General features: G+C 34.0%; 2 protein-coding genes across 5 annotated transcripts; one reads left to right on the top strand and one right to left on the bottom strand.

Annotated features, from left to right (window-relative positions):
• Positions 1–27: 27 nt before the first annotated feature.
• Positions 28–12,646, bottom strand: CycB3 (Cyclin B3). Of its 3 annotated transcripts, none has more exons than XM_023165597.2 (7): positions 12,472–12,646; positions 5,060–5,436; positions 4,846–5,006; positions 4,193–4,460; positions 2,152–2,538; positions 1,816–1,990; positions 28–381 (listed from the first exon to the last, which is right to left on the bottom strand). In XM_023165597.2, the coding sequence occupies exons 2-7, from the start codon at positions 5,423–5,425 to the stop codon at positions 224–226; spliced, it is 1,515 nt and encodes a 504-aa protein (XP_023021365.1). In that variant the 5' UTR covers positions 5,426–5,436; positions 12,472–12,646; the 3' UTR covers positions 28–223. The 3 variants fall into 3 exon arrangements, with proteins under 3 accessions (XP_023021365.1, XP_023021364.1, XP_023021366.1); XM_023165596.2 differs by lacking the exon at positions 12,472–12,646 and adding an exon at positions 8,013–8,172; XM_023165598.2 differs by lacking the exon at positions 12,472–12,646 and adding an exon at positions 8,013–8,172 and having other exon boundaries at positions 4,193–4,436.
• Pex1 (peroxisomal biogenesis factor 1) lies at positions 10,168–24,336 on the top strand. Of its 2 annotated transcripts, XM_074171067.1 has the most exons (14): positions 10,168–10,336; positions 10,390–10,611; positions 10,671–10,785; positions 11,450–12,385; positions 13,667–13,928; positions 15,258–15,420; positions 16,017–16,167; positions 17,237–17,421; positions 17,496–17,695; positions 19,278–19,337; positions 19,399–19,585; positions 19,705–19,875; positions 23,994–24,103; positions 24,164–24,336. In XM_074171067.1, exons 1-14 carry the CDS (start codon positions 10,247–10,249, stop codon positions 24,228–24,230), a joined length of 2,919 nt encoding a protein of 972 aa, XP_074027168.1. In that variant the 5' UTR covers positions 10,168–10,246; the 3' UTR covers positions 24,231–24,336. The 2 variants fall into 2 exon arrangements, with proteins under 2 accessions (XP_074027168.1, XP_074027169.1); XM_074171068.1 differs by lacking the exons at positions 19,705–19,875; positions 23,994–24,103; positions 24,164–24,336 and having other exon boundaries at positions 19,268–19,337; positions 19,399–19,537.
• The last annotated feature ends 1,379 nt before the right edge of the window (positions 24,337–25,715 follow it).

The raw sequence follows: 25,715 nt of genomic DNA, 5'->3' as shown, positions 1-25,715 counted from the left end.
TCCAGTCAATTGGAAAAAAACAGAAAGTACTAGTTAAATTAATATATTTTCTTAAAAATAATTTGGAATCATACGACACAGAGGTAATTCATTATGTAACACAGCAAGGAGTAAAAAAATTGAGTAAAAGTCATAGTCACAAGAATAACGGTGGTAAAAGGTCAGTAGAATGCTCATAGGAGGTACTCAATGGTCTTTTCAGGTTCAACGGAATGTACTTTCATCAGAGATCATCGTTGGAGATGAGTGGCGTTTTGGCTACTTCGAAGAAGATCTTGTGCGAGTACTTGTTGCGCACTGTCATCAGTTGAGATTTGGGGGGATTCTGTAAGCCAGTGTTGAGCAGTATGGCTACGTCTTTGAATTCTTCCAATTTGTAACCTGAAAAATAACATTTTTACAGCCAATACCAAAAAAAACATGCCAAGTTCTATCAAGGGTCAAGGCTTCAATGTATTATCTTGAATAGTAGTTATGCGCCGCTTGCGAGAAGCAATACTAAGAAGACGTCTGGTATTGTGGAAAAACAATTCATGGCTTTTGCATAACTTCTTGGACAAAAACAACACGGTAATCATGCCTCAGCCACCATATTTACCAGATTCCCCCTATGTGACTTTTTCTGTTCACAATTGGAGTGTACACATGAAAGAACTGTGTTTAGAGACGAATGAGGAGATAAGAAACCAATCGCAGAGAGAGCTAAAGAACATACCAAAAAGTGCATAGCAGAACTACTTCAAGGATTCGAAAAAACTCTGGCACAATTGTATCATATCTGAGGGGGACAAAATAGAAATTGCCAAATAAATATTTTTTTAATAAAATGAAAATTCACCTCAAAATTTGAATATTGAAAACATTACTAGAAAATATTCAGAAGACACCAAATTTCTAGGACTTCATATTGACGAATTCTTGAAATGTAACAAACAGATTGATTATACAGCTAACAAATTGAGCAAAATTTTGTATGGACTAAGGGTGGTTAACAAATATCTCGCCAAACAATCGGTAAAATTTTTATATTTTTCCAATTTTGAGTCTGTAGCTAGATATGGAAGTAATAGTAATATAAAAAAAAATATTTGTAATTCAGAAAAGAGCAATCAGAATGATGAGTAATTTGAAGTATAATCAATCGTGTAGATATGTCTTCAAGAATAATGGGATAATGACCATATATGCTCTTTATATTTATGAATACTTAATGTTTGTACTAAAAAATAGGCATCTGTTCTTTAACAATATTAATCAACATTCCTATGGAACAAAAAGAAATGATTTCGTGCTCCCTGTACATAGGTTAACCGTAACAGAAAAAACTCCCTAATTACATGTCAATGAAGCTGTACAATAAATTGCCTAATCGAATCAAATATTTGAGGAGCATAAAGAAATCTAAGAAAGAAATAAAAAAATATTTAATAGATTTAGAACCATAGTGTTAGTGACTATTTAGACCGACCAAACCGAATTATAGAAATGTATATATTTATGAGTAGGTGTAGTCTTTTTCTTTTTTTGTTGACATCATTTCATGGCCCGCGGGCCGGATTTAGCCCGCGGGCCATAGTTTGGAGACCCCTGGTCTAAAGCCATGAAAATTGAAAATTTGGACTTGGGATATCTGAGCATCGAAACTTAGTACCAAAAGAAGTATGTTCTTTCACTTCCGTGAAAGTGATATAGAAAAATTCTTCCAATTTTTCTTCATTTCATTGAAAAAAAATTACTATTTTTTCTTGAATAGCTTAGAACGGAAAGAAACTCACCTGAAACAACACATTAGATCAACAAGTAAAAAGTTCATACCTGTGTAAAACTCCAGTGTTTTCGTCCAGCCACTAATATTTTTCATTTTGAAAGCCAGGTATAGTGCAGCAGATGCCAATTTGGAATCCCTTATCGTGATTGTATCATAGTTCATGAGAGAATATTCTAAAACGTATCTGGCCAATGTAAGAACAGGCATCGTTATTCTGGCACACTGAAAAAAATAAAGTTTTGTTAAATTCCTGAAGCGGGAAATTGAATTAGTGTTTCAGTTTATTTCGGTTTCAACATCATTTATACAATACAAAGCAGTCTGTATGTGTGGGGGAAATCAGACCGTAATCCCAAACCTCGACTATAGATAAAAATACTCACCCTGGCATATCGTCTCAAAAACCTGTAGCTGATCGGAATCCCGAGATCGAATCCGCACACTTTCAAAACACTGACTTCCATCCTGACCAACTCTCGCCTCGAGTAAGCCCCGTCACAGATATATAAAAAGTCATCAATTAGCGGAGGTATCCTTTCATCGTATTTACTGGCGACGAACATGGCGGCTGCTCCAACTAGTTGTAAGGTTTCTTTTCCGACGGTCATCTTACTGAGGTACATGTCGACAAGTTTGACGCCTAGGTAGAGCGTTTCGTGGTTGAGCTCGAAGCTTTCTTGGATCTCTACCATCCAGTCGACGAGGAGGGATCTCATCCAGCGTGATAAGCAGACCTGCCTGTCCATATAGTCGGGTATTTCAAATTGGCTCTGAAAATTTAATGAAAGTAAAGACACAGAAATATGTTTTGATTCTTCGGAAGAAAGCAAATAAAGTATATTAAAATTTCGAGAGGGTATGTTACATAGGAAAACAGCAACACTGTTCAACTAAACATTGCAGGATTTTATTTCAGTAAGGTAACTCTTTACAGTTATCAAAAATCTGCTATCACGTCTACAATTTTTATATCATTTGTAATCATATTGTTAAATTTATTGAAAGTGCAATAGAGTTGAATGCACCAGTTGAATGATGGTTTATCTAGTATGATACCACATTTCCCTGTGTTCCATTTGGAAATTAGTTTCTATAGATTATATAAAGCAAGGGACCTAGGATTGACCCTTGCAGAACCCCTCTTTTTTATAATATATTCATCAGATTTCATGACATTCCCATTCAAATAGGTCTATTAACTTGTTTTCTATTTGATAAGTATGATCTGTCGTGGCTAGGTATATTGTATTTATATTGGGGTGTGCTTTTCTTCACCAGCCATTTCAACACTCAGTTAAAACACGAGTATTTCTCTGAGTATAAAATCAGATTTGTATTTATTATTATTTCAGACTTTTAGATAGTTGATGAAAGAGAAATTAATATATAATTCAAAAGATTAACTCCGAACGTTTCGTCCATAAATTTGATGGACATCTTCAGCGGTGGTTGACAGAAATGCGTTGTAACCTCTTCATTGGTAGACGCGTTAATGAGACCCTATGTAGTGTGTCATTGATACTTATAGAGAACGTTGAAAAGGACTCCCCTGATAAGCTTGGGTATTAAATAAATGAATAAATAAATAAAATATTTATTAATCCTTTCAACTATTGTTAACAATAGATAGGATAAGTCAAAAACAGTGTCATTAAGTTTTAATTGACAAACAGGACGAAACAAGCACAATGATGACTAACATAGACTATGTAAAATACACTTCGATATCATCTCAAAATTGAAAAGTATAATTCAAATTCCTCAACAGTATAGAAACATTCTCTGATAAGGAGTTCCCTAAGTCTATACTTAAAAACCGCCAGGGATCCCGCGTATTTTATTTCTTTCGGAAGACTGCAGACGGCAGCCTGCATTGATGGGAGATTTTTTGTAATAGGAATGTTTGGGCTTGTTCAACTTGATATCATTTTTATTTCTGGTGTTGTAAGAATGTGAATACTTAATATTGTTGGGTTTGATCAAGAAGTTTAAAACTTTACCTCTACGTGTCCCACCAATTCTTATTCCACTAAATTTAATTGACACTTGAACAGAAAACAGAAATGAAGTCAAATTCAAGTTCAATAATTTATTTGTCAGTGTAAAATCTATAAAATAGCTAATAATTCGTCGTTTAGAGGGTTTTATTAGTAAGAACTACCTCTGTTATTACTTTTTTTAAAATGCCAATGAAATATTTTTTTTCTACCTATCCAGGAATTAGCAGTTGTCAATTATCTAAAATAGTTACATTTTCTCAGAAGATATGTCCAGAATTTCACACTTTAATTTTAAAAAGTTAGTCTCGGAGACAGAGCTTGTCAATGAAATTTACAATATATGACATTTTCCATGTCCATAACTGATGAAATGAAAAATAATTGCCTGCATTGGTGCTTATTGGAAGTGATATTTGCTACTCACCTCTCTATCTTTCAGGTAATTGAAAATATCCATGGCATAATGTGAAACCTGGAAGATATCGTCCCAGTTTTCTTTGTCATAATCTTCTACATCTTCAGGAACTTCGTGATTTCCAAGATTGAGTTTCACTTCTATTTGTTTCGCTATCATAGTCATATTCCCTTCTTTATCTTTTTCGTCCAGTTTGTCACAGGGCGGAGACTCCGAAGCCCTGGAGGACCTTAGGTTGTGTTGTTTCTTGGCACTGAAGTAGGTAGTGGTATCGTTACTAAAATGTATGCAGGATTTGTTTTTAATAATTTTTTGTCACCCTATTGTACTTTTTTCGCCCTAATATTATAATTATTGGTTTCATTTAGTTATGAATACAAAAATTTACCAATGACTTACTTTTTTCATACATGATTCCATATTTACAAAGCTGAATACACCCCATTTTTTAAAAATTTGTTTATGAATTTTTCTGGGAATTTGGTATTTTATATTCTTTCTGGTAAACTAAATTTTAAGGCATAAATAACCATATATCCAATTTTTGACCCAATAAAAAACTGGTGTATCTTTAAAAGAATTTAGATACGACTACTGTAAATATGTGTGAATGATCCATATGAAGTTAATATCTTTAAGAAGTCGGTAAAAAAAATACTTACACTTCTTCTAGTGCAGTACAGTATAGTGTCTCTTCAGTCTTTTCAAACTCATTGCTCAGTCGTTTAGTTACTTTCATTGCATTTGTTTCCTTAAGTACTTCTTTTGGTATAACCGCTGTTTGATTTGGTACAACATTCTTCACGGCTGCTCTTGTTACAATCTAAAACCAATCACAGTAAGATCCAAAGTAAGGAGTGCTAACTCATCACTTACCTTGTGCCCTGGTGCTTGTGGGGGCGGCAGATTTTCATTCTGCCTTTGTTTCTGCACCGTTTTCACTGAGGGTAATGCCCTAACCTGCACAGTAGCTTTTTTCACTGGTGCAACTTTTTTCTGTTTGTCATCAGCAGCTTTTATTTTCATTTCGGTGGCATTAACATCCCGATCACCCATGGGTTTCCTTTTATTGTTGCCTCTGTTTTCTTTGGATGGAGAACAATCAGCCTTTCGCTTAGGCCGAACAACATCTTTCGTGTTTTTGATTTGAGGAATGTTCATGGGGACTTTACTTCTCGTTGAGATGATGTCTTTTAGCGCAAGACTTGTGAGTATGTTTGGGTGTGTTTTTAGAGGAGCCATGGCTGCTCTGTCTGAAAATAACAACTAATGAGATATTTGCCAAAGATATATTCTGGTACAATCTACTGATAGTAATGTGCTTTACAAAAATGCATAGTGTAAAAATAATGAAACTGTTTAAAAATAAATCAAAACATGAGGTGAACATAATTTGCTGACACATTATTCAAATGAATAGAGTAATACGCTTATTTTACAACAAAATTATGGTAATAATAATAAGGGACAGATGGATTCGTTGTATACTGATTTCTCCCAAGCTTTTGACAGAGTAGAACACAATATTTTACTGAGAAAATCGGAGCTATATGTCTTTGCTGCCTCGTATCATGATTCACAACTTTCCAAAACGAACAAACAGTTAGAGATACATGTGTTACACTGAATATAATCAAGATAGATTCAGGAGTGTTTCAAGGTTCATACAGTGTATCAATGTTATTCTATATCTTTATTATTGATGGTATTTGTAAATGTTTTCATCATACTGACTTTTTACAGGTGATCTCAAACTCATCAAGCCAGTTGAATTATTTAATATGTGTGATTGATGACTTGTTATCTTAATCATGAATTACCATAAAGTAAACAAGTCATCAATGGGATCAAACCCGAAACCGGTCGTATAAATGAAAATTTTCCAGTGGTATTTAGACAAAAGTGTTTTTATTCATTTCATTCAAGCAGTTAAATTATGATAGGGTACATGAGGCTACAAAAAAATTGATACTTTTTACTTGATCAATGGCCACTGGCTAACTTAAATCATATTTGAGCAAAGGCTCCAAAATTAAATTCTGATGACAAGTGTTTTGTTTCACATAAGGTTTCATTTCAGGTATTTTGTTTCAAATGACACTATTAACCCTACACTTTGAATCTGTACTGTACAAAGTAGAAGCACAATGTCAAAAAGAAGACAATGTGTATACCTTTATAATTCTTATGCGCATCGGAATAATTAAAATTTTAGATAATAACATATCACTCAATAAATTTGTAATCAAATGTTTCATTGAGAAACTCTGCCTTTTTGAAAATTATTAAATTTTCTCTGTGTTGAATGCCCGCAGGTGTAGTCCTTGTAGGCCATATTAGCTGCATAATCTACTTCACGTTTATAACAACTAGAATATCTAGATATTCTCAGATCTCAGATCAGGGGCATTTCTAGTATCAATAGTCATACCTTTTTTTAAACAACCGTTGCAGTTAGTTGAAAAATTACTTTTATGCTGTTTAGTGAAACATACTAATGACTGAAAAATACAGAAATGGTGCAAGCATATATAATTTACTTTTAGAGAACGTTGCATGTTTGTATTACCCTAAATGGGTCAAAAGTAAATATGGAAAACACAAATGGGCCAAGAACACTACCTTGAGGAACTCCAGAGGACGTTATTGAAAACCCGAAATTAAATCATTATCGATCAAAATCTCAAAGAAGGAATGACTAAAATACATAAATCAACGGTATGGTAAAAAATACCAGTATGATCAGCAAAACTCATCGATGTTCTTCTTGTGTTATTGTTAATAAACCTTTATGCATAAGAAAACAAGTACCAGGTCAAGCACTATTTTTGTGCGATAGCATCATATGTTAACTTTCCATTTTTAAAAACCATGTCCACCAAGAACGCTAACAGCATTCTTTGAAGTATATTTTTCATGGTGAAGTCATTCAATCATATTTGTCAATGCTTATCTGGGATTTGAACTTTGTTTTCTATATTTTTGTGGAAAAATTTATGAATACTGACCAATTGGACTCTATACTAAATATGCAATAACTTTTCGGGGCGAACCATCCACTTTACCCTCCATTACACCTCAATAGATTCTCTAGAGATTTAGTTTTATTCATTATTTAGATTGTGTAAAGTTTAAATCCCAGAAAAGTAGCAAGAAAAAAGGCTTCTGATTATTATTGACATAGCTCAAGTCATTACCGATAATTAAGCATTTAAATTGCATGTTTCTTGATTGTAGTTGATCGGCAGTCGAAAGGACCCAATACATGAACCAATGCAAAGTTTGGATAACCAACATAAACGTATAAGCTCCTGATAATTTGAACCACAATTCGACATTCAAGAATTTTAAAACTGAACACTGAAAATCTGAATGCTACTGCTTTGACACATTTTGGAAAATAATTAGTATTTTGATTATCTTTGGGAGTAGGAACAATATGTGACAACACTGAAACAAACTGTAATTCAAACATTGAAATTTAACGGTCCTGAAATACCCGGTGCTGAAGAAATTGAAAATTTAATACTCCAAACCGTTACATAAACAATGTATTTAAAGGGAATGTATCTACGTGTTTGGCGCCGTTTTCTAGGGTTCAAAAACGTGATGAAATTAACCTGATATATTACCGCAAAACCCACACTACGATATTAGGAACTGGAAATGAAAGAAAAACAATCCCTCTGGAAGTACACAATTGATCCAAATGTGAAAAAACCCTCTAAATGGTAGCCATGTTTCCCTATGAAAGTAACCCCCATTTAACCATATAGAAATTGACGAAAATAAGTTCAACAGTAGTTTACAAAATTAACTCCAAACTTACCTTAGTTTACGTATTTGATTATTGATTTGAAGTTCTTTGTAAAACTTTGTAAAACTATCATGTAAACTTCGTTAGCCAAAAGCCCTTCAGCTTTGTCAGTTGCAGAAGTTTCTGTTTCAAAAGGCTTCTTACCTCTCTGCGATTGGCTGAAACGTTTAACGGCCACAACTCCTAGCGATCTCTTCCGTTACTATGAATTGATAAATTATGACAGCAAGTGGATAAGTTTACGAGGCCGGTAATTAAACACGATCAGAATATCACAAATCTAGTGGAATAGAACACTATTTGATGCTTACTACTTCCAACAAGACCTATATGTCAGAGACGGAAATGAATCTTCGATTTATAGCATAAACAGAGAGAGAGAGGGAGTAGTTTTGGCCTCAATCAGGTACTAAGTTCAGAAATAGTCTTCGATTCACATAATAGAGTACGGGTTTTAGGTACAGAATTGATAGGTACGGTATTTCAATGAGTTCATGTGAAAAATAAGTTTATACTGACCGTGTTATATATATATTTATATTAAGTCAATGAAATGCAAATGAATATATTTTGAGCGAATATAACATTTCTTATTGTGTTTTTCTTATGAGTTTTTCGCTGTCTCTACTAATATTTATTATAATATAAACCAATAAGTTTAGCATATTCCTCAGTTATATACTATATAGGTGACGAGACTATTGGATTAGTGTATACATAGATTGATGAGAATGAAAACTGGTACACGATCATACTAATATAATTTTCGAATTGTATCGATGAATTTCAATACAACCTCAATGTTTAACATTTTGTAATTGTAGTAGAAATAATATTTTATATTGACAGACCCTGTTTCAAATAAATAATGAAATCTAGTGGTTTTTGGAAACATCATCGAAGGCCAATAACTACTCAGTGCGATAAGGAAGTCTAATGAATGTGGGAAAAAAAATTTGGAAAAAATCGGAAATCGCATGTTACTCCAATACCATTATAAACTCAAAAAATGTACTGGATACTCTAGAAAATCTTGATATGCAATGAATTTGAAAGTTCTAGTCAAAGTACATAAGTAAAACACGGAACTAGAAAGAAATAGACGTTGAATCCAACAATACGAATGTATTTGCAAATATAAGGCTGAAGATACAAAGATAACATAATGTTTAACCGTTTTATGATTTGAAATAAATTGAAACTTCTAAAATAAATCCTGTGCACTACGAAAGATTTGGAAATACTTTGTGAGTTTTACAGACGTATTTAAGAAGTGGAAAAGGAAAGTTTATTCTATGGGACCATTAACGCAAAGTGCCGTAGGAAAATAAATAATTGTGAAAGTGACATTTTGTTTTGTAATTTTCACGAAATTTCAAGTTTGTTTGAATTGAAGGGGTTATACTTTTAGGAGCGATTAATTTTTGTTTATTTCAAAATAAATTTTCTCAAAATCACGGCGCTGGAAGTATTGCTGGCGAAAACTAGTTATTAGAAATATAATACCAGATCAATGTCTATTTATCTAGTATATAAAATATCTGACTTAGCAGAATCGAAAGGATAACTACTACTCGATCGATCATTACTTATCTTTATTCAAATCAGTTTGGGTATTTAATATCTGGGAGAAAAAATGACAGAAATGTCAAATAATTTGCCCTTTACATACAAACGTGTGTATTGTATGTATGTAGAAACAATTTGTAAGATATAATATTGTTTCTTGTTACAAATGGTAACACTGGTAGATATTTTATGTATCTGTTCTGCATTTATTAATACCTCAATACATGATAGAAAAAGAATTCATTCATGAATGCTGGTTTTATCAAAGTCATATGCTATTCGTCAGGAGTACGGAGTGGGTGATGTCTAGGTATTGTACAACGAACGTCATGTATAAAGAGTATTGCCAAATATCACATGATTTAACACTGAAAACGGCCTTGCCTTCCACTGTCGATCTAGCATTATCTTCCAAATTACCACTATATAAATTTTAGAAAACTGCTGGTGAATCAACAAATTTGATATTTCCCGCAAATTAGGCTGATCGACTATTCTGAAACGCTTCTAATTGAAACCGGACTAAATAAATCAGTTTCTTTCATTTCAAGAATTCAAATTTTCGTTGTCGTACACCGGCAACGTAGACATATCCAAAACGAAAACACGACATAACCTAAAAACAAATGTAAACAAAAATCGTATATATTTTAATTTTTTTTAAATATAAACCAAAAATGTTCGAACGCACCTTGTTTGTTAAATATGTACCTGGTAAAAATAACTTCGTTTATGTACCCCCTAGTTTGAAATTTCTGCAAATTGGGGTAAGTAGAAATTTTATCCGTGCTTCATTGAAATGTAAACATTTGATTATCAGACTTGCCTACGACTTTCTTATGATGAAAATAAAGAAGCCTATTGTTCTGTTGGAGCAACTTCCATAGAAATGGACGAGAACAGTATTGGATTAAACTCTTTGTTTGCAAAAACTTTGGGAATCAAAGAGAATGGTCTACTTGTTTTGTCTGAAATAGCACAACTACCTTCTGTGAATTCTATTACTATTTCTCCTGTTAGCCAGAATGATTATGATGTGATAGTGAGTTATCCATTTGGGTAACAATTCTAGCAATCTTTTTAAACTGTATTAATTTCTAGGATATTTTATCAGATAATATTCAAGGAACACTACTGAATCAAATTCGAGTTGTGTTCTATAGTCAAAGTTTCATAATATGGATTGGAAATAATATACATGTTACCGTATATGTTGGTGAGAATGCTACCAAAATTTGTTTTTTAGATTACTGCATATCAAGATTAATAGAAACCCTGGTGAAATCAGTTGGACCCCTTCCCTAAAAAAACATTTTTTCAAAAACCCTCGAACTATAGTATTCTTGATTCAGATCAGTTTTCGTACAAAATCAACTCAAAACTTCACCTTAGTTTGAAGATATGTTTCAACTTTGTTTTCTATTTCAGTATGGAAGCTTAAAATAATACAGATCAATCAATAACTTGGTGTTATTTTCTTTACTTACTTTGTGTTTTTGGAAAGACCTGTTGCTATTACTACTTCTGCATGTCTTATTTGAAAACATAATTCACATAAGAAAAAATTGAGATGGTGATCTTTTGAAAGTATAAAGCCTGTTACGTCCTTAACAATCAATCTGCAAAGAACAAATTTACACACTCTGGTCTGAGCATATTAATGTATATTTTACAGTTATTGTCAGAACAGCCGATTGCCCCCAAATGACACAACGATGATTGCAATTCATTAAGAAACACCAAACGCTACTCGAATGTGATATGAAATCGAGTCTTTGTCTTCAATCTTGTCGAGAGCACTCGACAAAAAAGCAAATTGCTGAAAACACCAGGGTCTCTGTACATCTTGCTGCATATTATTTGTGACATTTCTGTTTTAGAGGAAGTTAAACCAGTATCTCCAGGTGTAATAGATTTCTTAACAGAAGTGCACATAAAACCAACTGGCCACATTGAGAAAAATAAATCACTGGACATTCCAAAATCTGAAAAACCCAACAATTTTTTGCTTGAAGAAAGGTTAACGAAATTCTATAACTCATTTTTCAAGAAAGAAGGTAATGAAGTTGCTAATTTGCAAAGGTACTTCAATAAAAAATACGACTTGATCTGCAGACTGGTGCCGCTAACAGAAATTCCTTTTGGAGAACAAATATCAAAATACCTCCAACCATTCAACATATTCATATCAAAAAAATGTATCTGGTTGAAAGAAAGTACCTTGTCAACACCAACAATTTGTTCACTCACTTTGTTGAAGAATGATGTATTTGCAAATGAAATGGTATTTGCTAGGCTGATAGCATTTGAAGACATTCTGGACAAATTTGAGTTTAATTTGGGTCAAAATTTGTTTGTTGGCCCTGAAGTTTCTCAGATTTTTGATTGTGAACTGGGCGCCAGAGTAATTTTAAAGTACATTGAAAACGTTCCTTTTGTAAGTGAAATAATTGTAAATTCTAGAAAAAATTACTTGGTGAATGTTGAAGAAACCATCAAAGAATACCTAGCAAAAAACAGTGATGCCCCAACTGTCTTGAATGCTAATGTGGTCATTGATATTGGAAATAATATATCATGTAGTTTGAGGTTTTCACCAAATGAACAAAAGTTCTGCCTAGTTAATGATGATCTAGTGAGAAATTGCAAGTATGTCATACATTATGAAATGGAAGTTGTAGATTCTAAGAAAAAATGTGAAGAAAAGAGTTTTGACACATTTTTAGATAACATTTCCAACATGAAGTTGATTGTTGAGGATGTTCTACGGATTTATGAAAATACTGAAGATTGTTATGAAAATGTCCTGATAACAGGTGGGTTTTTTAGATTTTCTTTGTTTGTATTATAATTTGTGCTGTCAAAATGATTTATTAGATGAAATTCAAAAAGCACAACTCACCCCCTGATGGATGCCTCAGAATTTTTAGTGAAGAATAAAACACATGTCACTAGAATTGCTTAGCAGTTTTTTTCCGTTCATCTTTCAAGCCAATATTTATCACTTCATAGTTTCAAATTGCTAAGCATGTGAATTATTTCAGCTTTTGTTTGTTTGTTTTGTTTTGCTTAGGTTAGGATACTTCCTGAAATGTTTAGTCTGGTTTCTAGTTTCTACTTTTTACCAGCCGAGTACAATCTCAATATTTTGAGCTATTATTTCAGAGATGGCGGTAGCTGCTTATTCATCGAATATAAATCCTCAAAAGATTATTTCTTTCGAAGCTTTATAAAATGATGACAAAAACAGTTTCAGCATAAAACTGACATCTATGTGTCATTTGAATATTGATTTTTTTATATCGATGCATTCAGCTAGGAATATTTCTGGAAATAATCTTCAATGACATAATATAATAACATAATAACAGTTGAAAGTTGACAAAAATTTCTCAATATCCACAAAATGTGTTATTACCTTTTTGTTTATTATAATGTTTCTCACAATAAGGTTTTTTATATGTAGAAGTCACCGTATTTTCTATTTTTCCCTAGAATCGCATTCATTTGCAGGGCTTGGGTTGAAAAACAAATTATTAAGGTTTTGGTATGACTTATTATTATTGAAAAGAGAAATATACTTATTAACATGAGAATAATTGAAAATTGGAGACACTGGTAAACGATATAACGATGACAGTATCAGTAATTAAGATTAAAATTTCAATTAGAGGGTGATTGGAATGTTTCTTTTTCTTTATGATATTTAAGAACAATACGTGCATAAAATATCTGACTAAGATTGTCCAAATCAGATTTTGATTATCAACATTTCCTCATTAATCATATGTACCATCTCTAAAAAGTGTATTTAATATTTTTTTACGTAAATTCTCAGTCTGAAAAGTATATTAATTTCTGTACATAAAATTTAAAGTATTCAGATAATGAATAAAAATTTATATTTCTCCTGATATTTTGAGGAGAAATCATTCGTCATATTGAATTTTCTGATGTTTTGCCAATATAGAATGTATTACAATCTTAACATGTGAAGATTGAAATATTTCGACTATTTTTTGATACCCAATCAATACAATAAAATTTGAAATTTGTTTCCTTGTTATTTTCAAATTAACTGAAAATTAATTTTACAGGTAAACCTGGAACTGGAAAATCCGCACTTTCAAAATATATAGCAAGGAAATTACAGTTATTTCCACTGAATGTTTATACTAAAACTATAAAGTGTAAAACCTTTAAGGGAAAAACAATGGAGTCATTGCTGAAATCATTTTACACAGATTTCTCAGAGCTACTTCTTCATCAGCCCTCAGTGATGATTCTTGATGATTTAGAGGTTTTGTGCGAAAATGTTGCTGGCGACAATACTGCTCCAAATGCTGTATATTTCAACAGGTAAAAAATTTAATATTCAGTCTCAAACCTTAAAGAAAATCAATTGTTAAGTTTTGTACCCCATACATATCTTGATTTAGGTTCAAAAGTTATTTTTTTTTGGTCTTTGGAGACGATAACATCGCTTGATAAAAACACTGATTTCATATTTCCAACTGTATTCTTACTTGAATTATAATCTAAGTCTTTTTGCATGTCATCTCCTCATTTGGCCATCCTGGAACACGCGTAGCGTGGATGATCCGCAAATTGAACGCAGTTTAGAATTGACAATCTTACTGTGTCCGACCGAGTTGAAAAATCATTGCTTTTATTGAGTTCTGAATCAAAATCCGACAATGATGCAGAAGACGAACTTTTGCTTTATTGTTTGCTCGTTAATAATTAAGTAGAATCCCCCTGCAAGTTCTTTGTATGCCATCACAGTCACAATTAACTTTTCCTCAACTATAACTTTGAATTTGAAAAATAAACAACAAAAAACAAAACGACACGCGAAATAATTGGTACGAAAAACTGTGTCTCAACCACTGTGCCATGCGAGTCACGTGTGACGCTAATTACGCCATCTCGTGTCCGGACGCCAACTGGCGCTGTTCTATTGGTTTTCATGGGTTACAAAAGATCGCGCTGTGCTGTCGAAACTCGTTATCTGTCTTAGTTAAAGTAAGTAAAGTAAAGTTCAATACTTTGTATTACATATTCTTCTTGGCGTTGAAGAATGTTTTCTTGGATGAGAGATGTTTCGTTTTGTGAATCTAACAGTTTTGATTTTAGGCTACCTTGTTTTGAATGGAACTTAGTCGATTTTATGCTTACTATTGGACTTCTTACGCTTATCATTTTCTGTTGTTCTTTTCATGTATATATTGTTATGAGATGTTTACTCACCAATTTCAAAACTTTTTGTGATAAAAAATCGTTTATTAAAGATAGTATATACACAATTGTTAAAGAACTATTATGCTAAGTGCTTTGCTGAAGAATTCCAAGTGTTTTTCATATTCTGGGTCATTTTGAGAAGCAAAACCACCAAATGAATTGATACGTCTTCTAACTGCTTTTCCTTTGAAACAACTTCCATACAATGCAAACTAAATGTTTTGTATCGCGTATCCATTATCAACATTTTTTTGGTTTTCCTTCCATTCAGGTAGGTATATCTTTGAGCGTAATTGTCGATGCCATATTTTCTTCAGTTTTTCGAAATTTTGTCAACTATATCGACATGTCCAGAGTTTTTTGCTATCAGTTTTTTAATATCACTGAAAACCTCGTTAATCAAGACAGTGAGGATGAAATTTCAAAATATGAGTATTTTTATTTCAGGATAAGTGAAATGCTTCACAACCTTTTCAAATTGTTCTCAAATTCAAATCGAATAGGAATCTGCGCCACTGCTGAGTCAACTGACAAATTGAATAAGAACTTGTTCTCGTCAAGAGGGAGCCACCTGTTCAAAAACGTTTATACGATTGATGAATACACAAAGGTAACTTTTACAAATGAATAGATATGTATATGTGAAAAAAATACAACACTTCCAGGAGGTAAAATCCACGCTTTAAATGAAGAATTGACTCTTGTAACTGATATTATGGATTTGATATTAAAATCATTAAATTGTTATTATTAGGTGGCATTTGTTTATTGACGTTTGTATCATTAGATATTTTTAATTGAATATGTTTCGTCTATTAATATTTAGAATTCCGTGGTTTAATTTGATAGAACGTTTGATAATGATTAGTAATAATCATAATAAAAAAAATGGTCCATGAAGTTGTGAGTGGAATTTATCACATTTTTTTTTCTATTTTACCTAGATAGAAAAGTTGTATTGTAGAAGTTGTTTGCTGACTTTGAATTGGATGGTGTTGATATTAAAACCATTAACATTTTCCCATTATTTGAAATTTATTTATTGACGTTTCTATCATTATGATATTTTTAATTGAATATGTTTTGTCTATTTTTAGAATTTCGTGGTTTACTTTGATAGAACCTTTGATATGATTAGTAATTTTGATGATAATACAAAAATTGTCCATTTCTGAGTGGGATTTATCACATTTTTTTCTATTTTAGCTAGATAGAAAAGTTGTATTGCAGAAGTTGTTTGCTGACTTTGAATTGGATGGTGTTGATTTCGAAGAATTGTCAATGAAAACTGAAGGATTTGTTATTCAAGACATCGTTGATTTCCACAATAAAACGCTTTTTGAAGCTTACAAAGATGGCGAGTAATTTGTTGCTTTGTGTGGTTATGTTGCAAGTGTTCACAACAATTTGTTTAATAAAAACTTAGATTGCTTGAAGGTGATTGACAATGTTTCATGATGAATTTCACTAGTTCGGACTTCCATTGTCTACTATATAAAATGATTTGAAATCCCTGAAACAACTAAAAAAGAAGAATTGAAAATGAATAGCTGAAAATAACAATTATATTAACCAAAATAAACCTGAAATGAAATAATAGTGAAATAAAATACAAGTAAAAATAGAACAATTTAAAAAAATAAAAATAAGGAAATGAAAAAAGAAAATGAAAATAAAAAGTGGAGAGATTCCAAGTCACGTTAGTTTACGACGTTTCGATTGTTAGTATCTACAATCGTCTTCACCCGAAGACAATGAAAGTCCGAACTAGTTAAATTCAAAAACTTAAATGTTTCAAAAGTTGTGTTCTGAGCGCAATAAGTTTATTTGTTTAAAATTCGTGCATACCACGATTTTTTTGGCAGTTTGGCTTAGCAAATGATAATAATTTAATGACAGTATTTTATTTAACGAGCGAGAACGACCATATCTGACGAGTAGGATACTATACTTTTTCTATGACTTATATCAGGATTATTTCAAAATACTATATTCTGAATGAGAGTAATATCATTGAATTTCATGATAAGAAGAAACCTTAAAATAAGGAATACACCTTATTATTGTTAGTATATTAAATTAGGTGGTCGAAAAAACTAACAACTGTTGTCCCTCAGTGGGATTTGATGTTTAGTAAACGAGTCCCGTGTTCTGCGAACTATTCCACAGAGATGTATAAAATTTGCTTTGATTTGCTCTATATTTCAAAACAAACTGCAAAAAAATGTTTGACGATTGTTAACATATTTTCAAGTAGGCTTTCTAAATCTGCTTATTCGTCATTGGCCTCGGGTTAGTGGGTTATGAATCTGGTCAACCGTGATTGCTTCAAAGGTGTCACAAAAGTGATTCTTTGGTTACCTGATTCATCAAATTTGATTCATTACTTTTTCAAAATCCCTTTTTTAAATCCAGTTATTTTTCAGAACTCGATGAGAATAGTTCGATCACCATAACCAAAACTCATTGTGATAAAGCACTGAAAAATACCTGCGTCCTCTCCTTGCAAAACGTCCACTTACATTCCCCTGGTGACAACGACTTTTCTCATATTGGAGGTCTCCATGATATAAAGAAAGTTCTTGTGGAAAATCTACTCTGGCCTGCTCAGGTAAGAGGAGTTTCAGCTATCTTGAACTTCGTTGAACGTTTTGAAGGTTTTCATGCATAGGTTTTCCATTTCAGTATCCAGGAATTTTCTCTAAAGCACCTCTTCGTCTTCAATCAGGCCTACTGTTATATGGACCGCCCGGCACAGGAAAAACTTTGCTAGCTGCAGCAGCCGCAAAACAATGCGGTTTAAGACTCATTTCGGTGAAAGGACCAGAGTTATTGTCTAAGTACATTGGAGCAAGTGAGCAAGCTGTCAGGGATGTTTTTCAGAAGTGAGTTAATCAGATGTTGTGAAATCATTTTTTTCTGTGTTCATTTCTTCGTTCACAAGAAGAAGCTGTGGCGTCTTCATTGTAACGGGTGATTTTTTAAAGAGGTTTAGGATTTAATTTTCTAAACAATACAAACAATTTGAAAAAATTGACGAAATCTTTGGAATCGATAGAACGATCAATATAATTTAATATTTGAAGATGATTTGATGCAAATGTTGTCCGCAGCTCCGCTTTAGATGGCCCATGCGCAAGGTCCAATTTTGGCACACTCTCTCTAACATATCGACCGGTATTTCACATATAAATGTCTCAATATTGGCTTCTAGAGCGTCAGTCGTTGCTGGTTTATCCCTGTAGACATGAGCCTCAACACGACCCCACAAGAAATAATCCAAAGGCGTTAAATAACACGATCTAGGTGGCCAATTGACGGGCCCCAAACGTGTTCACCGAAGGCGGCACCTAATTGGGCCATTGTTTCGCGTGCCGTGTGGCTTGTGGCACCGTCTTGTTGAACCCACATGTTAGGCATGTCCAATTCTTCCATTTTGCACACTTTCCGGCCATTGTCGTCTGAAGGAGTACGGCCCGATGATGCCACCGACACATACTCCACACCAAACAGTGACTTTTTCGGGATGCATCGGTAGCTCTTGCAGCGGTGGTGGCTGGTCTTCACTCTAGATGCGGCAATTTTGCTTGTTAACGTATCCATTCAACCAGAAATGAGCCTCGTCGCTAAACACAATTTTTCGATAAAAATGTGGATATTTCTCCAACTTTGTCATCGCCCATACACTAAATGTTAGACGTTATGGGAGGTCGCGTGGCTTCAATTCTTGCACCAGCTGTATCTTATAAGGTTTTACACCCAAATCTTTTCGCAAAATTTTCCACGTAGTGGAGTAACAGAGGCCCAATTGCTGCGAACGGCGGCGAATCGACATTTCACGGTCATCACGAACACTGGCGGATACAGCCGCAATATTTTCTTAGGTTCTCACTCTAGATAAGCGTGTTGGTGGTTTAATGTCCGAATAGCTCCCTCAGTAGGCCGACGAAACTGCCCATAAATTGGGAGAAGTGCACGTTGCACTTTCTTCAAGTCAATTAATGGTAAATTATAGACCAAACTGAACAAGTTTGACAATGACGCAAGACACGATTCACGCGTGATCTGTCAAAAACAGTGTTGCCAAAAAGATACCAGCAAAAAATCATTCATTAGTTAAACGAGTCTAGGATCAGAAGCAGGTTTTGTATTAGCGGTGGAATGTTAAAAAAATCAGTCGAACTGCTGTTTTCGTTAGATGTGTCCTGCACTGATAAGGAGCAAAATTTCAATATTTAGTGACAATTATATTTGAATATTTGATTTCATCAGTTCAGTGATCATGATTCAAGAATAGTGACACCTTGATATTGATGTCACGGCTCTCAGTTTTATCGCTATAATTTCTCCACTTCGATAGAAATGAAATATTACTCAATATCTCAGTTTTATTAGCATGTCACTTTCATTTTTCTCCACCTGATTTGTGTGAGTTATCTTTGTAAACTAATTTTCAGTATTTTGCAGAGCACAAAGCGTGAAACCTTGCATTTTGTTTTTTGACGAGTTTGACAGTTTGGCTCCAAGGTGAGTATACTCATTAGTTTTACAAAAAAAAATAATACCGCGTAACTTCATTACCCCACAGGCGTGGTCATGATAATACAGGTGTGACCGACAGAGTAGTGAATCAGCTACTTACTCAACTAGATGGAGTTGAATCCTTGACAGGAGTTTGCGTTTTGGCAGCTACTTCGAGGCCGGACTTGCTGGATCCCGCTCTTCTCAGACCAGGTAGATTGGACAAACAACTGCTCTGCCCTCTACCCGATAAGGTTTGAAACATGATTATTCTAAGACAATTCACTCATTAACACTATCATTGACAAATGCGTGGTAAATTGGTATTTTTTTTCCTTCATAAATGATTGTTATGTTAATGATTGTGTTTTAGGATAGTCGATTGGAAATTTTACAAATCTTGTCAAAGAACCTGGATTTGGTGTCGGATGTAAACTTGGAGGAAATTGCTTTTGCCACTGAGTTTTTCTCAGGCGCTGACTTACAATCTCTCATGTATACAGCTCAACTATCAACTATTGATCACATTTTTGATGAAGAACAGGTTAGTATAAGTTAATGAAGAAGAAATGATTATAATTTATTCAACATACACGCAATAAGACTAGAAATTATCTATAAAATGAATGAAATGAATATCGAGCACACAAAATAACATTTGCTTGTAGAAAAATCAAACATATAAACAACTTATCCACCGGTGAATCATTATTTTCCTCAAATATATTGGAGTCACTTCCCGTACCACTATACTGTTGAGGTTGAAAATTATTTTTTATTGAAAAATATATACTTTTAAATCGGAAATATTAAATAATTTTAATTTTTTTCATGAAATTTCAACACTTCTTTTTGTAACGGAACATTTTTGAACCATAGTTGGCTTCTTAGGTGGCTCGGGAAGTTATTCACGTTGTATACTCAGGACACGAGGCTAAAGACCATTACAGTCGACACCAACGATGTACAAAGATGGAAGTAGATTACAGAAAAAAAAAACTCAGAAAATAGAGAGCCGCAAGTCAACTTATACACTTTTGATCTATCCAACACTGAAGTTTTATCTGTTCTTAATAAATTAGCCTATAATATTATTTGCTCTGTAAGCTACGTCCAAATGTTTCTTGAATAAATTAAAGAAAGACACGATCTTGAAAGGTTTAACTTCTATTTTCAAGAAACGTGTCTATCGAGCTCCCTTCTTCTTACTTCTCCAGAGTGACTATTATTACGAGTATATGGAAATCAGCCAATCAAAGCACCAGTTCCAACATTTTTTTGTGGTATATTGAAAGAGCATTTTGAAATTTCCATCCTGAATATTTTACATAATGACATTGAACGTTGTTCAAGAATATCGCGAATTTAATTGAGAAGAATCCTCGTAAGAGATATGTGGGGTTTAACAAATCTACCGGTAAATAATTTATTATGATGGAAGTTATTCAAAATGGTTGAGAAAAGGCGTTAATTAACTTGATTAATTGATAATGCTCTTCGACAAAAGGCAATTTCCACTGGAAGAGAGACGGAGAGAAAAGAGGGTTACGTTTTAAATGTAATGCACACATAAATTGAAGACCTTTCTTGGTGAAATTTGATTGAAATGAATTGTTAAATGCGGCATTTTGATCAACAGCGACAAAGAATGTTTCATGTCTCAATTAGTAACCCATAGAAAATGCTTTAGGAACCATAATTAACAGACTGAAAACAATATTTCAGAAACGCTTGTTATTTCAACTGTTTGTGGAATATTTAGTGTTGTTCTGCTTTATGGTTTAATGCAGTTTTTCACCCACTAAACTCCAAGAATAGGGATGTTTCTTTATTTTTGAGAAAGTGTTCAAAACCATGCATGTGAGTGTCTTCGATCCAAAATCCTTGTCCTAGATTACAGTAGGATGACCACTTCGGATCGACCTATTCTCTATTATGCTGAAAATTTATGACAATTTGCAGATATATACGAACACAAAAATTTGAATCATCAACCATGGTGATTATTGTAACAGCAGATTGAAACTTGTTTGGGTATAACCTTAATGCAGTCGCCATCTTCACTAATTTAGATCTTTCGGTAACAGGATCAACTACATGAATTCAGGAACGGTCGGTAACATCTTCCTTTACGAATATACTATTTATGGTATCGACAAGGTGGCCGTTACAAAGCTAAACTAGATTCACCCTCTCTCTTTATTCATTTCATTTTCGGGTAACTGCCGATCTGCGATGTTAAAACCATATGACCATACCCGTCCACATGTTCGTGGCAGTCCATATGTCCATGTTAGTCAAATATGTCCATGCCAAACCATATTTCCGTGTCAGTCAAACATGTCCATGTCAGTCCACATGACAATATCATTTCATATGTCTGTGTCAGTCGGATATGCCAATATGTCCATTGAAGACAAATATTTCCATGTCAGTCCATATATCCATTTCAGACAAATAGGTCCATATGTCCATGTCAGTCAAATATGTCCATGTCAAGTCAAATATGTCCATGCCAGTCCATATGTCCGTGTCAGTCAAATATATCCAAGCCAGTCCATGTCAATCACATATTTCCATATGTACATGTCGGTTAAATATGTCCTTATTAGTCGAATACGTCCATGGCAGTCCATATGTTCATGTCAGTCAAATATGTCCATGTCAGTCAAATACGTCCTTGTCAGTCAAATATGTACATGCCAGTCAACTATGTCCATGCCAGTTAATATGTACGTGTTGGTCAAATATGTCCATATTTCAATGACATTCAAATATGTTCATGTTAGTTAAATATGTCCATGCCAGCCCTCATGACAATGCCAGTCCATATGACAATGCCAGTGCATATGACAATGCCAGTCCATATGTTCATTTCAGTCAAATATGTCCAGTTCATATGTCCATGTCAGTCAAGACAATTGTCCATGTAAGTCAATAAAACAGTTCGCATTTATTTAAGCGGTGTACCTATTAAAAACTGTGACATCCACGATGTACTAATCGTGCATTCAAAAGACACCAACGCATTATTTCCAAAATGATTTTCCAATATTGAAACTTCTATGTACAACTCTATACTAGCAAAATTTACGTAAACTATTCCGAATATTAGGTCAAAATTTTTTTGTACTCTTCTCGTACATGCGTAAATTTTTTTATTTGCTTTTTCATTTGTAACCCGTGTTACATATTATTCTTTTATATTTGACTTTTTTCTTTCAACTAGGTTCACATGTTTTCTGGGGGTCTAATCAGCAACTTGATTCTGTGACACTATTATGACTTATGATTTTAATTGGAATCTTTTTTGCAGCACCCTTCATCTAGGATTTCATTATTAACCTACGATCGGGTTTCCTTATTCCGTTATTCTCAAGAACTCTTGCGTTCTCCACCAGATGAAAACTCCATCAACCTCAGAAATGTTTCACCTTATCTTTGCTTGATACTCGCGAGTTGTCGCCCAAGTCACCCTTAATGAAGACGCTTAATGACTGCGGCAATTATGATCGCTATATAGTTCTTGTTGGAACTTTGTTTCAACTGTAAGCAGTCTTTAACGCGAGCTTTTCCCCGTTCGCATCTCGCCGACAGCTTATTTTCGCGTAATCAACGTAATCTCGCTGAATGATTGCTGATGTCTACAGAAAAGGATAAATAATTAACCGCGATCAACCAGACAACCCACAAGGATCCACAGTTGGACCCATTTCAATATTACTTATAGTGTCACCTGTAAAATAGGAATCGCATGGTATTGTAACAAATTAACGAATTTATTGTCTCAAACAAATTTATTTCCAACAATATTTCACTAATCACAAACTAATTTATTTACAACACTTAGCAACTAACACTTAATTTATTTCTACTATTTGAATTCCTTGTTTAACCGCTCGATTCACTTTCTGAACTCCCCCTTAAGTAGGGAAGCCGGGCTTATATAGTGTAACGGTTCATTCTAGAAATCTGTAGTCGGTTCGATACTCGACTAGAGCTTTACCGGTGGTTTTCGACTGCATTCTTTTTGCGGTGACGTCATGTGTTTGTTCGCTGGCCGGCATATCGGTCAGGGGCGGCTTTATATTCGTTACAGTATGCTTTCACTGGCGATCAGTTGCCTACACTATCAATGACGCGAATAATAAATAAAACGATAAAGAACTATGCAAAATATCGTTTACAATTTTGTAAGTTTCTTTTATTCAATAACAATTACAGATGAGAAATACCCGATGAAATATTTATCAACGATGGTTGATTTTCAAAAGTACATGACGGTTTTCTTACGACATATAGTGAGGATGAAAATGAAAAAATGAGGAGGAAAGAAAAAAGATGATACAGAAATGTTTTCTATATTGCATGAACGAAAAGTACTCATAAATATTCAGAACAGTTTAAATTCCGGTATCCAGTTTCTAGTTGACAAAAATGTAGAGTAGAACACTTGGTGGAATTTGGTTAGTATGATCACGCCTGATGAAGAAACTACTATAAAATTAAACACATTTTGCGATTTTCTAAACTTTGTTACTCGAATATATCCGATTCTTTTAAAAACAACAATCAATTTTGAGTTTTTACATTGACGTATTGATGTTGAGGTTTAGTGGTTGGTAGTATTGTGGATTTATATTCTGATAAAATTATTTTTAGGTTATGTCCGCAGAATTGGAGTCAAAAATAACACAAAAACACCTGCTAGAAGCGCTGGCTAAAACTAAACCATCACTACCTCAGCAGGAGAGGTTGAAATATGAAAGAATGTAAGAAAAAGCAATTTATATTTCGCAAAATCTGTTAGTTCTTCATCATTTTATTTTCAGATATGCGAAATTTCAAACAGGTTCAACCATTGAAGATTTCAAGATGGCAAAGGCTACTCTAGCTTAAAATTTCGTTCAGATCGGGTTATTTTTTACTGAATCGTTATGTTTGAATTTTTTATATTACATTTTTATTCTGATTTTTAATAAAGTTGTTGCATTAATATTTAAAATTGAATTAGTTTTTAAGATGAATATATTTGGAAACAACTATTTAGAAGAGGTTGATCAACTTTGGTGTAATCTCTTCAATAAATATGCGTGAATGTATACTGATAAACCTTAACCACCAGTCACAATAAAAGAGAGGGATAATTAAAACGTTGGTTGAGAGAGTATGACGTATCTGTGAATCCGAGAGTTTTCCTGAGAAACTCATTCACCTAAAAAATGCCTTCAAATAGAATGAGCACAACGTAGGAGAATTCGAGCGGGTCATACGACCTAGGAAAGATAATGCTAAAGCAATCCCAACTAAGCTGGTCGCAGGAAAAGCTCTCCTTCCCTATGTTGAAAATATTAGAGACCGGATTCGGAGAATCTTGAAGAAACATGACGTGAAACCAATATTCAGGCCAACAAAAACTATCAGACAAAGTCTAAGGTCAGCTAAGGACCCCAGAGAACCTTTACCAATACCTAGGGTATATTGGAATCTTTGTAGCTGCGGATCGGTCTACATTGGAACCACGAAAAGAAGTCTGAACACAAGAGACATTTTCGACTCGGGCAAACCGGACAAATCAGCTGTAGATGAGCATGCTCTTAACAAAGAAGGTACTCGCATTATCTCATTCCTAGATACAGTGATACTCGATAAAACCCAAATTATTATCCAAGAGTATATAGAGAGGCAATAGAAATTTCCCCCCATGCCCCTTCCCGGGTTGAGTGCCCTGAGTTGAGATCTTTACCACAAGGTTACTGTGAGCAGAACATCCCATCTCATCCATCCAACCCCATTCCTCCGGAGCGGTCCTCAACTTATTGATGGGCACTTCAGCAAGATTTACATCTGACCTACTGCAGTCGAAAGCCAGCCTTCAGGTGCTTTTACTTCATTATCTAGTATTTTATTAATTGTTACTTTACTTGAATGTGATTTAACGCATGGGGCCTCCAAAAACTAACCGGAGGCGAGTGTCTTTTGAACGCGAGCAAGTGTTTCCTAGTGAATCTGAAAAAAAAAAAAGAATTTGTATCTGGTTAAGAAGTTTTTATACTTAACGGAGCCGCCTGATATCGACTCTCGGGGATGATCTCTGATTTTGCTTGGTTGGCCTCTTGTGTTTGTCTCTCTCGGAATCTTGGGTCTTCCCTGTTGAGCGTAGCGCTGGACTGTTGTGTGGTGGAACTCTTTTGAACACGTTCATGAAAGTTTGGATACTGCGTCTGTATATCGCGGCGCACTGGCCCAATGCAGTGCAGGCACACCTATAATTGGATATAGGTTTTGTCTGTAGGCTCTCGACAGCCCTATTCTCTGCCAAACGTGTGTGTTGAACGTTAGTCTTCTGTCGAGAGTGACTCCCTGGTATTTCGCTTCGTTGGT

The sequence above is a fragment of the Leptinotarsa decemlineata genome, unplaced genomic scaffold, assembly GCF_025532065.1.
Source record: "Leptinotarsa decemlineata unplaced genomic scaffold, Ldec_3_MD MMD2_tig00000008_RagTag_RagTag, whole genome shotgun sequence".
Classification (NCBI taxonomy): Eukaryota; Metazoa; Arthropoda; class Insecta; order Coleoptera; family Chrysomelidae; genus Leptinotarsa; species Leptinotarsa decemlineata.
Note: the sequence above shows the minus strand (reverse complement) of the source record. Positions and strands in the feature narration are given on the sequence as shown.